The 11,904-nt window shown below is 40.2% G+C and overlaps 1 protein-coding gene across 3 annotated transcripts in view; it reads left to right on the top strand.

Annotated features, from left to right (window-relative positions):
- The first annotated feature begins 10,272 nt into the window (after positions 1-10,272).
- Positions 10,273-11,904, top strand: part of LOC126457943 (uncharacterized) — a 113,450-nt gene continuing 111,818 nt past the window's right edge. For all 3 annotated transcript variants that reach the window (XM_050094671.1, XM_050094672.1, XM_050094670.1), the window contains exon 1: positions 10,273-10,365. In XM_050094671.1, coding sequence (XP_049950628.1) covers positions 10,319-10,365 — 47 coding nt within the window. In that variant the 5' untranslated portion in view covers positions 10,273-10,318. The remainder of the gene's footprint in view (positions 10,366-11,904) is intronic.

Raw genomic sequence — 11,904 nt, 5'->3', positions numbered from 1 at the left:
GAAAGGTGGATATACACTGTACTAGTACCGACATTGTGCATGCTCTGTTGCCTGTGTCTATGTGCCTGTGGTTCTGTCAGTGTGATCATGTGATGTATCTGACCCCAGGAATGTGTCAATAAAGTTTCCCCTTCCTGGGACAATGAATTCACGGTGTTCTTATTTCAATTTCCAGGAGTGTATATCTTACATAATAAACAGGTCATTAGCATCGTATCAGCATAAGCAAATAAATGTTGATATGTAATCTTAATAAATAAACATGAAGGCGCAAGCAGATAAATCACAAAGTATAACTTACATACATAACCACAGTCAGCACAATTAATCAGGTGACAATTATAATTTAAATAAATAAGAACAGCTGGAACATAATAAATAGATATGACATCAGTGAAAAAGCAGTGCAGCCAAGCGATGCATAATATATACAAATAACAACCCTGTTCATTAATCAATCATTTTCAAAATCAGTTAACGTACGCAAGCACGTCGCTTCACAAGTAAATTCATAGAACATGAAATTAGCACGAAGTATGAATCACGTATTCGCGAGCAGCAAATTACGTCTAAAGTACGTTCCTAAGCGGAAATATGTTTCCTGAAAAATAAACTCAATTAATAGTTACCTTTTTAGTTTATTAGTTTCTTCTTCGAAATTACATTCTTCCTGAAAATTTCTCGATAGCAAGCCTTCTTAACGTCGGACACACACTGAATTTACCTGAAGTTCTTAAATATTTTATACAACCGTATCCTGAAAAATACTGAACGTTAATAACGTAATTCATCAAGTCACTATAGCTTTATACTGAATTTAATCAGAGAAATTAAACTGTGTATTTGTTTACGGCTGTCAGTGCATTCGCACTGAGCGCTCGATCAGCTGTAGGCGCGTGACGTGGGAAGTGATTGTTTGCGGTCAACGACTGCCTTGTGCGGCGCACAGACTTGACTGTTGCTTTGAGTATGTGCCGCCGCCAAAACACAGCGCGGTATCCTTGTATTCTCTGCATGTTTACATGTAGCTGTTAGTTTCTCTAAAGTGTGTCGTTCCACAAAAATTTTAACTTTCGATATATGATGTATTCCCTTAGAGCGCCGAGATTTAAGAGTTTCTACTTCAACAGTGTTATCATGAATTATTTTGCGAACTCTATATGGACCGTTAAAAAGCAGAAAAAATTTGCGACACAAGCCTTTTCCTTTGTGAGACAAACGATGAGACTTAATTAACACCTTTTGACCAACTGACAAGGGTTTTAAACGACCAGGACGTTTAGCTGATTTCTCTCTTCTAGCAGCCGCAAATGCAATATTTTGCAGAGCCAGGTTGACAACTTCAGAATGCCGCAGTTGCCGTGTAGGCGGAAAAGGAACGATTTCAGAAATGCGATTTGTCGGTGCTTTATTTTTTAGTATTAATATAGGCGGTAAAGAAGTTGAATCATTAGGGAGTTCATTCAGAATGTTTTGAAAAATATGAAGATACTGATCCCAAGTTTTCTGTGATTCTGATGACAATAAAGACGCCACAATTTATTGATTTCCTTCATCCATCTCTCTGAAGCGTTAGATTGAGGGTGAAAAACTGAAATGAAAATTGGTTTAATCTTACGACGCCGTAGAGTACGAAGCCAAATTTTAGAGCGAAACTGTGATCCATTATCTGATATAACCTTATCAACATGACCCACTTCTTTAAGAAAATGTTTGATGAAAGCATTAGATACTGAACGAGCTGTTGCTTTGCGTAACGGTGTAAAACACACATATTTTGATGTCAATTCCACTGCTACGAAAATATACGCAAAACCATTGGTAGAACGAACCACTGGACCGAACAAATCGACTGCAGCCATGTCCTTTAATTTCGCTGGAATGATAGGAAACAACGGTGCTCTGTGAGAAATAGTTGGCGGCTTAGCCTTTTGACATAATTTGCATTTGGCAAGAACGGATCGAATACGTTTTTCCGTATTACTGAAGTAGCAATTTTCTCGTAATTTGTGAAAGCATTTTCTGGGACCAAAGTGTGCATAACTGAAATGTGTGTACCAAATAAATTTATTGACCCACTCATCAGGAATACAAACTAACCAAAAAGAGTTGTCAACCGATTTTCGGTTAAAAAGAACTTTCCAGATAGTTCGCAAAAACGAGGTGTGGCCAAATCGTCCAATCTAACAAAGCGTCTAAGAAAATTACACACACCAAGGAAACTACAAACATCACGTTTTGTAGTAGGAACAGCATAATTACGAATAGCGTCTAGTTTCTCTGGATCAGGAAGAATACCTTCTGTAGAAATAATGTGACCGAGAAATTTCACCTGAGAACGACCAAATTCAGATTTTTCCAAGTTCACTGTAATGCCAACTCTTGGAAAAATACGTAATAATGAATCCAAAATTTTGTTGTGCTCACTCCAAGAACGTTTAGCAATAAGAATATCGTCAACATATTAAGTAATATTGTCACGAAGATAAACAGGTAAAATTTCGTTTAAACTACGAATGAATGCTGCTGAAGGTACAGTAAGTCCAAACGGTAATTTTCGAAATCACTTCTGGGTAAAATAGTCATATCCAGTTATTCTTTACCTACCGTCTAGATAGATTGATAGTCGAAGAGTTGTTTTGACAGATGCAAAGAATAGTAAAAGAGTAGGCAGCGGAGCAGAAAACTAAAAGGGAAATAGCACCACTACAGCTCGGGGCCCTATGCATGCTACGGCACATATTCACTTAGTGTAGTGAATCCCCTGAGGACATTAATAGCCACACATAATTTCCAGTTTGTGACTTAGTGGCCAGTTTCGTGGAAGTGCGTACATAAATTGATCTATCCATCAACATGGATGTATGTCATTCTTAGAATTGCGAAAGATCTTAAATTTCCGAACAGTTAAGAAGTGTTTATAGTCAAAGTTTTCTCCTAGTGGCGACAAAGACCTACCGTGACTGTTCCAGTCCGAATGTCGATTATTGTCAAGTTCACGCGCCTGGCCATCCCGTAAATGAAACAAATTATTTTCTTCAAAGCCCTCTGCTATCTGTGATTCTAAATTTCTTCTGCTGTCTTTTCCTACGATTTCGCCTTCAATTTGTTTGACTTGCTTTCGTAATGCCTCAAATTCCCTTTTGACACGTTCATTAAATTTTCCCTGATTTTCAACATGCTTATTTATGTTCCGGTACTCTTCAGTTTCTGCAAATGGCAATGGTGCTGTATCATCTGAATCTCTGTCCCCATTTAAACTAAGACTTGTCAATTTATCTGAAATCTCCTCAACTCTCTCCGATAAATCACCTATTTGTTCTTTCTGTTTATTTACGTCTTCCGTAAGTGTCGCGACTCGGGTTTCAGTATTAACACATTTGGTAGTTAACTGTTCATACTGTTGTTTTAGGTTATTTAATCTGTCATTTGGTACGGATTCCTCGATTCTCTCAAATATTTCTTCCTTATCGTGTGCACGTTGTAAATTTAACTCTGAAGATTTTTGTACTATCACGCGAGCTCTTTCTTCCTGTTCTCAATCCTGTTCCTTTTGTCTGATTTCTGTTGAAATTAATCTATTATTGTGAGCATTCAAAATCGGTTGTACTTCTTCTTTAATTTATTTCTTTAATTCATCTTTCATGTTTTTGAAACATGTCCTTATTTGTGAGCTTAACCGTGTTGCCATTGTTTCCATATCAGTTTTAATTTCAGATCCCAAAGTTCCCATCTCTGTTTTAATTGTTCCTATTTGTGAGTCTAACCGTGTTTTTAATTCAGATCCCAAATTTAATATTACACCCATCAACCGCTCCATATTAACTGGTTCAAAATTCTTTTCGCCCCTAACATTTCCCGCAAAACCAACTTCCTTCGGCATAGCCATAAAGCTATCTGTGTTCGATACTATTCCAGAGTCTTCTGTCGTTAATCGCGTATACTGAAAATGTTTTGATTGTGAAAAATTTTGAATTAATTCCGGCCTATTTTCCCGACTTATTAAATTGTTTTCCACTTCATTATTCATCATCCTGTTCTGTGTTGGCGAGTTCGCCATGTCAACAATTTCGTTATTCTGACTGTTCATCATAGTTGTCTTTTTCATCGATCGCGTAATCATTTACAAAACATACAAAACTCGTCACTATACGAAAATTACACACAATGACTATTTATCTCCAACAATACCATTCACACGAAATGCTTCCCTCAAACACGATTAACGAACAATTGAAATCTTCATATTTGCACAAAATTGTTAAACCCGTATACAAGACAACAAAAATTAAATTCTGCAAAAAAAATACCATTAGAAGAATGACAGTTACCAAATCTACAAATCCAATATAGACTACAATTACTAAACTACAAATTACTACAACAATACTACTGTCTACTATTTTTACAATCAGAAGAATTCCAAGGGACGATCCGAAGCAGCAGTCGCCACGTGCATGGGGGCTTAATTATACAAATATGAAATGCAAATACTTTTAATTTTTAGTAGTTGTCTGTCCGATTACGAAGCATCGTAAACTGTTGGCCCTGACTAGTTTAGTACGCAATCTGACTGCATAGAATAACAACAAAGAATGAAAGAAAATTTCCGTTAACACAATTAATTAATTAAGTCCCCAGCAACTATAAAACGCACGAAACCAAAGCACAAGTGTAACTGTTCTGTGTGTGGAAGTGTGATTCAACGTCCACATCTGGCACGGTTCTTCTTCAATAAGACAAGAAATTTTAAATACCATTTATACTGAAGTAATTAAAAAAAATTGAAATACTATAATTGCGTAAGGAAACCAGAATTACACTCTAATACAAGAACACAAGCCAGATGCTTTGTTGACTGAACCTGTAATGACGCATTATTTAAGACATTGAAATAATGAAAAAAAGGGAATTTTTTTACCTTCATATATATTGACGAAAAGCACTCTGATCATTACAATATCTCCATTCGAACAACATCTGCTGTCTAGCCCATCAAACAACTGCATAAAACATGGAGCAAGCACTCCCTACTACAACATCTCAACACCGACTCACTACTGCTACTTCTCAACAAGCACTGCCTACTGCCACATCTCGACAAGCACTGCCAGTGGAGGCGGCGGAATAAAACTCTTTGGCGCAATCTCTGGCGCTGTGGCTCAGTGTAGCCACCTTTCAAGCTATATGCTTACAATGGTACAATGGAGATGATATCTCACCTCACAAAATCTCATGTGACGTATCTCACAGAATGGGAACTGATTAGACACTGATATCGTTTGCATCATTAACCCACTTATTAAGTTACGGATGAAAAATCGTGAGATTTTTTTCTCTTAGGAAAAGCGATTCTTCGTTTACTTGTTAGCAATAGACTGTATCGTGACATCGTAGCTCACTTTTGTTTGGTGGTACCTAATAACATTTCAGTTTGATATTTTACATTCATGGGTCTCTGTATTCATAAGAAGAGCGCAGTCTCATCTGGCAAACGACACGCTGACACATGTGTATAGAATTAATTAAGTCATTAGTATTTAAATTAAGTGGTTTTGATGCCACCAATTGTTAATCAACGCTCAATCATTCAGTATTTTGTCAGCAGAAGTCGACTATTGAATATTTTGAGACGAACGAAATTGCTTAATAATACACATATCTATTTAGTGTAGAAGGATTACAGAGTATTATATACTATGTGATCAAAAGTATCCAGACACCTAGCTGAAAATGACTTACAAGTTCGTGGAGCCCTCCATCGGTAATGCTGGAATTCAATATGGTGTTGGCCAACCCTTAGCCTTGATGACAGCTTCCACTCTCGCAGACATACGTTCAGTCAGGTGCTGGAAGGTGTCTTGGGGAATGGCAGTCCATACTTCACGGAGTGCTGCACTGAGGAGAGGTATCGATGTAGGTCGGCGAGATCTGGCACGAAGACAGCGTTCCAAAACATCGCAAAGGTGTTCAGTAGGATTGAAATCAGAACTCTGTGCAGGCCAGTCCATTAAAGAGATGTAGTTGTGTAACCACTCCGCCACAAGCCGTGCATTATGAACAGGCACTCGATCGTGTTGAAAGATGCAATCGCCATCCCCGAATTGCTCTTCAACAGTGGGAAGTACTTAAAACATCAGTGTAAGCCTGTACTGTGATAGTGCCACGCAGAACAACAAGGGGTGCAAGCCCCCTCCATGAAAAACATGACCACGCCGTAACACCACAGCCTCGGAATTTTACTGTTGGCAGTACACACGCTTGCAGATTAGGTTCACTGAGCATTCGCCATACACACACCATGTCATCGGATTGCCGAATTGTGTACCGTGATTTGTCACTTCACACAACGTCTCTCAACTGTACAATCGTCCAACGTTTACGCTCCTTACACCAAGCGAGGCGTCGTTTGGCATTTCCCGGCCTGATGTGTGACTTATGAGCAGCTGCACGACCATGAAATCCAAGTATTCTCACCTCCCGCCTAACTGTCACAGTTTTTGCAGTTTTTTTCCTGAAGCAGTTTAGAATTCCTGCGTGATGGTCTGGATAGAAGACTGCCTATTACACATTACGACCCTCTTCAACTGTTGACAGTCTGTCAGACAACAGACGCGGTCGGCCTGTACGCTTTTGTGTTGTACGCGTCCATTCACGTTTCCACATCGGAAACAGTGGACGTAGGGGTGTTTAGGAGTGTCGAAATCTCGCTTACAGACGTGTAACACAAGTTCGAAGTCCGTGAGTACCACGGAGTGCACTTTCTGCTGTCTCACGATGTCTAATGACTACTGAGGTCGTTGATATGGAGTACCTGGCAGTAGGCGGCAGCACAATGCACCTAATGTGAAAAACGTATGTTTTGGAGGGTGTCCGGATACTTCTGATCACATGGTGTTTATTTGGCCACAGTATAAAACAATGGTACCATTGAAAAACACATAGGCCATTGGATGCAAATTTGTTTTACATTTCATGCTCCATGACTCGAAATGTGTCAGTGGCTTCTGTTTTGTTAGCAGATAGGAGATAGCCTTTCCTCTACAACATTGTTATTAAAGGTAGGAGAAGAGGTATTGGCGAAAGTAACGCTGTGACGATGGATCCCGAGTCGTGCTTGTGTACCCCAGTCGGTAGAGCACTTTCTCGCGGAAGACAAAGATCTCGAGTTCAAGTCTCGGTCCGGCAAGCAGTTTTAATCTACCAGTAGTTTCATATCAGAGCACACTCCGCCGCAGATTGAAACTGTCCGTCCGGGAACTTGATATTGTAGACGAAATTTAGATATGCTTTCGAGTAACTCCGAAACAATGTAGTAGTATTTGTATCACAAATAATTAATGCTATAAATGTTACAATGGAGTCTTACTGCCGATGTTTCACGGAGTCGTAGATCTCTTACGCCTCTTCTGTAGCTACTCTAACGCAGCTCTCCACGCTACGTTATCCTCGTAAGTATGTATCTGCATCTCGGGCTAAACTGCCGCCTCTGATTCTTTGTTAATATCAAGTCCACTTCTTGCATCCTTACCTTTCCACCTAAATATTCGATGTAAACCTATTTAACTTGATCATCAAAGCTGTTCTTGCTATTGTCAGTCCGAAATTTATATCATCTTCATTTCTTCTACCGTCACCTGCTTTGTTACCGAAATATCAAAAATCATCATCTTTCAAGATACTGTCCAGTCAGTTCAACTAACCTTCCAGATCTTTTGCTGTCTCTGACACAATTAAAATATTTTTGGAAATATCAAAATTTTTGCGTCTCCTCCAGCAACTGTACTGCACATTCAGATTTTCTCCAAGTACTCTTTTAGTGCCTGCTCATTTACGTGCGGCATAAGCTGCAATCTTATATCACTCTCAGTTACTGTCTCCCTCTTATATGCCTGGAGCCATAGAATTGCAGTCAGAGTCTTGTGTAGCCTACAGATAACTTTTCGCTATATCATTTCAGCATGAAATTTGCTTGTTACAGGAACAACTTTCAAAACTATTCTTTCTGCATATTAATCTGGATTGCAAGCATATTACAAAGATGTTCTGTACCAAGTGATCTATTGCTGAAGATATCACAGTCTTTGACAAGTCAGAGAGAGACGTCTGAAAGGACATACTTTGAGTAGTTGAAGCGGTAGCCAAAGGGAAGCCAGGATTTTCTCGTGATCTCTGCACGTGTGCCCGTTTCAACCACACAAAGCATTCTAGTCGTTTCCAGTGGGCGTTTCCGGGTGGTTGTCCTCTGAAAGCGGTCTTATACGTTGCTTCCACGGCTCTGCTTTGGACGAGAGATACAGTAAACTGTTCTGAGTTTGCTATCTGATAGCCATTTTCATGCAACAAGTCATACAATTCATGGTGGGATTACGGCTCACATGCCTGGCGTATTAGTGTTTGGTGCATTCTCTGATCCTTAACGTACCTTTACTTGTGGTCAAACTTAACATTAGTTCATTAGGTTACCTTCCATTCAGAAGAACTTCAAAGAACTGTGAGCGACGCCCCAACAGCAGGGACGTACATGCATTGAGAAAAAAAAAAATAGGGCATTGAGAATAGCTATCTACCGGCCGAAATCTGGATTTGCATAACAAAATCCAAAAAGGACGACTGATCGCTGACCTCTATAATTTATAAATTAACGTTAGTCGTTCAGTAAGGCAGTTAGCATTTGATGCAGGTGGCGCAAAATCGAGTTTTCAAAAATCCATCCGAATAATTCTCACGTTGAGTACAAAACACTCTCATTTATTTAAATGTTTCCAACATTTTCCAATACATCTAAGCCCTTTTTTATTAATTAATTCTTACGTGGTGATCCGATATGCCACGTATATCAATGTATATCACGTATGAACAATTGTACTCTCTCTTGTATCAAAGACTATGTTTTAAGACGAAATACCGTCTCTAATGACGTTGTTGTCGACAGGAAGTTAAACCGTACTCGTCCTTTTTCCTAGACGACATAATTACTAACTGAATCGATGCTTCTCTGATGTGTTCAGATTTCCGTGATACTAATAAATTCATGTTTAAAGATTCTATTACTTGTGGTGTACGCCTTTCGTATTCTGTATTTCACTTAAAGTATGAATATTTATGCGTTCTCCGTCTTCAGCAGGAATGCTAGTCATAATGAGGCACAGTTGACATCAATATGAACTTTTCAAAGAACAATTTGCAGGACTAGTTTTGTATTCTTTGCATGCTTTCCAGGTTAGCAAGTAAGTGACGGCGCGTAGATTCCGTGACTGCTGGCTGTTTATCATTTCATCTTCGAAGAACTGCTGTGAATATTTATATTTCAAGTTTTTAGGTAGAAAAATGCACGGTTATGACACTGAGCCCATTATGCCTAAGGTAGGTTACCTACACTTTTTTCAAAATCAGATTACTAACTTGCTACAAATGATTGTGATCATAAAATCCACTTAAATATCCATTTATAGCCTATTTCCGTTGCTCTTAGTGAACATTAACTACCTTTTAATCATTATCAGAGTGCGTTGTAAATCATTTATTGGGCTCAAACATTGAGTAGAAAGGGGCATTTATTCAAAAATTGTTCAAATGGCTCTAAGCACTATGGGAATTAACTTCTGAGCTCATCAGTCCCGTAGAACTTAGAAATACTTAAACCTAACTCACCTAAGGACATCACACGCATCCATGCACGAGGCAGGATTCGGACCTGCGACCGTAGCGGTTGCGCGGTTCCAGACTGTGGCGCCTAGAACCGCTCGGCCACTCCGGTCGGCAGCATTTATTCAGAGAATTTTTCTGAATACTTATTTTCATTCACATAAGTAACAGTAGATGTAAGAGGGCTAGCTAATAATAATACAATGATAATAATTATATAGGACGTATCAACGGCTTGCGGAAAGTATTTCGTTTGGACGGCACTTTGGCGAATTGAGTGACCCTGAGCCAAGGGAACCAGTGTTCCAAGGCAGTCACCTGTCACAGCACTAACAGGGCCCGACGTTGCTTAACATCGGTGAACCAGTGTATCCAACAGGGTAGGGCCGTTCACTAGGTTTACTATAAAAGTGCGAGCTTCCATTGAGTGTGTACCAGTCATATTTCGTATCTGACAACCAAAGCTTCGGCGTGCTCTCTAACGATTCAGCAACATCTCACTAGGATGAACGAAAGAGAGGGCACCTTGTGGTATAGGAGGAGGAAGTGGCTCCCTCGCAGAGCCAGCGACGCTAGAGAGTAGGCGGAATCTGTGACGTGTGACCGCGCGTGCGTTACAAGTAACCTGGCGCCGCTGCCAGACGTCGCAGAGCACGGTTGCACAGTCAAGATGGCACCACGCTGCGCCGCGCCGCGCCGCGCTGCAGAAGCCATGAGGTGAGTCTCTTCTCTTCTTTACAGTCGCGTCACCGTGGCTGTGTCGCAACGCCGGCAGCTCGTAAAGGCAAACCGCTACCTTTAAGGTTATGTTATGAGCGTACATCTAGGCCAGGTTCACAAGCCTATGGTCAATTGAAACAGAGACCTCCATGGCGGGTAATGCAAAAGAATTGTTTTGATCTGTGTGTCGCCGGCCGTGGTGGCCGAGCGGTTCTAGGCGCTACAGTCTGGAACCGCGCGACCGCGAATCCTGCCTCGGGCATGGATGTGTGTGCTGAGGTTAGTTAGGTTTAAGTAGTCCTGAGTGCTAGGGGACTGATGACCTCAGAAGTTAAGTCCCATAGTGCTCAGAGCGATTTGAACCATTTTGATCTGTGTGTCGATTAAGTAGCAACGTCAACGTATCTCCATAATGGAAAATGTATAATAATATGCCCATCACGTGAAGGTTGATCGAAACTTCCTTTAACCCTCAAATAGCTACGCCTATATTTGTTCCTTTATTACTCGTGTGGTATCCTAAAATTATGTAGTTGCGGCTGTTTATGGTTATTATAGACACACAGTGAGTTTAGTTTGTAGAAAAAAGGTTCAGCAAAGAAACTATACGATATCAGCCAAGTCTGCGAACTGCAGTGATATGGTAGGAGAATAGCCAAGGTAGAGCAACACAGTTGCTTCAGAGAAGAAACAAACTGGAGAAGTGGGTGTACGCAGAACAATAGCGTGAGTATTTAAGGATTAAGGAACGCCTTTGAGCTCTATGTTAAGTCATATAAACTAATGTTGACGTCTCTTTCGCGACCAGTAACTCAGGTCGTTATTACATTTGTAGGCAACTAAGGAACACGGTAGTGATTTCCAACGGTAATAGCTTTTCCACTAATGGAGCTCTAATACGTAATATGACAATTTCAAATCACACATTCTGTTTGTCACTTGACTGTGGGAAGTGGCATCACAATAGTTACTGGGCTACAAATTGACAAAGTCATAGTGCAGTACACTCGCTCTTTCACTCACCAGTTGCAAGACAGGGACGCTTATTTTACTTCTTAGTCTTACACTGTAGCAACCGTAGGTCCTTAGACATGGATTCCTATTGAGACAATTACTCGCACTGTGTCCTGTCTCTTTCTTACTGGTCAGTGCGGTTACCAGTTTGCTGCTGCCATTAAAAATGTTTCTGTCAGTATACACGACACGTAATGAAATCGATCTGGACCAAATTTCAGGTTGGTTGATCGAGATTAGCAAAAGGTTTGACTCGCAATCGAACTTTCTTCCGGACATTATCGCACAGTAGTTTGATGCTGCCTTCAGTGTAAGATAGATCGCGTTTATAAACTTGTTATGTTCCACTTAGTACACCATCATCGGCTGTCTAGCCTTGCGAAAGGTGCTGTACCCACTGAAAATAAACAAAAACACAAATATATTTCAGAGTAAACACAGCCTAGGTTGCGAAATTATTTAATATCACTGACACGTGTAAACGTTTTGGGGCAAGTAGCTCGATGTGTAACCCATCCAACA

The sequence above is a fragment of the Schistocerca serialis genome, chromosome 2 (genome assembly GCF_023864345.2).
Source record: "Schistocerca serialis cubense isolate TAMUIC-IGC-003099 chromosome 2, iqSchSeri2.2, whole genome shotgun sequence".
Lineage (NCBI taxonomy): Eukaryota > Metazoa > Arthropoda > Insecta > Orthoptera > Acrididae > Schistocerca > Schistocerca serialis.
Note: the sequence above shows the minus strand (reverse complement) of the source record. Positions and strands in the feature narration are given on the sequence as shown.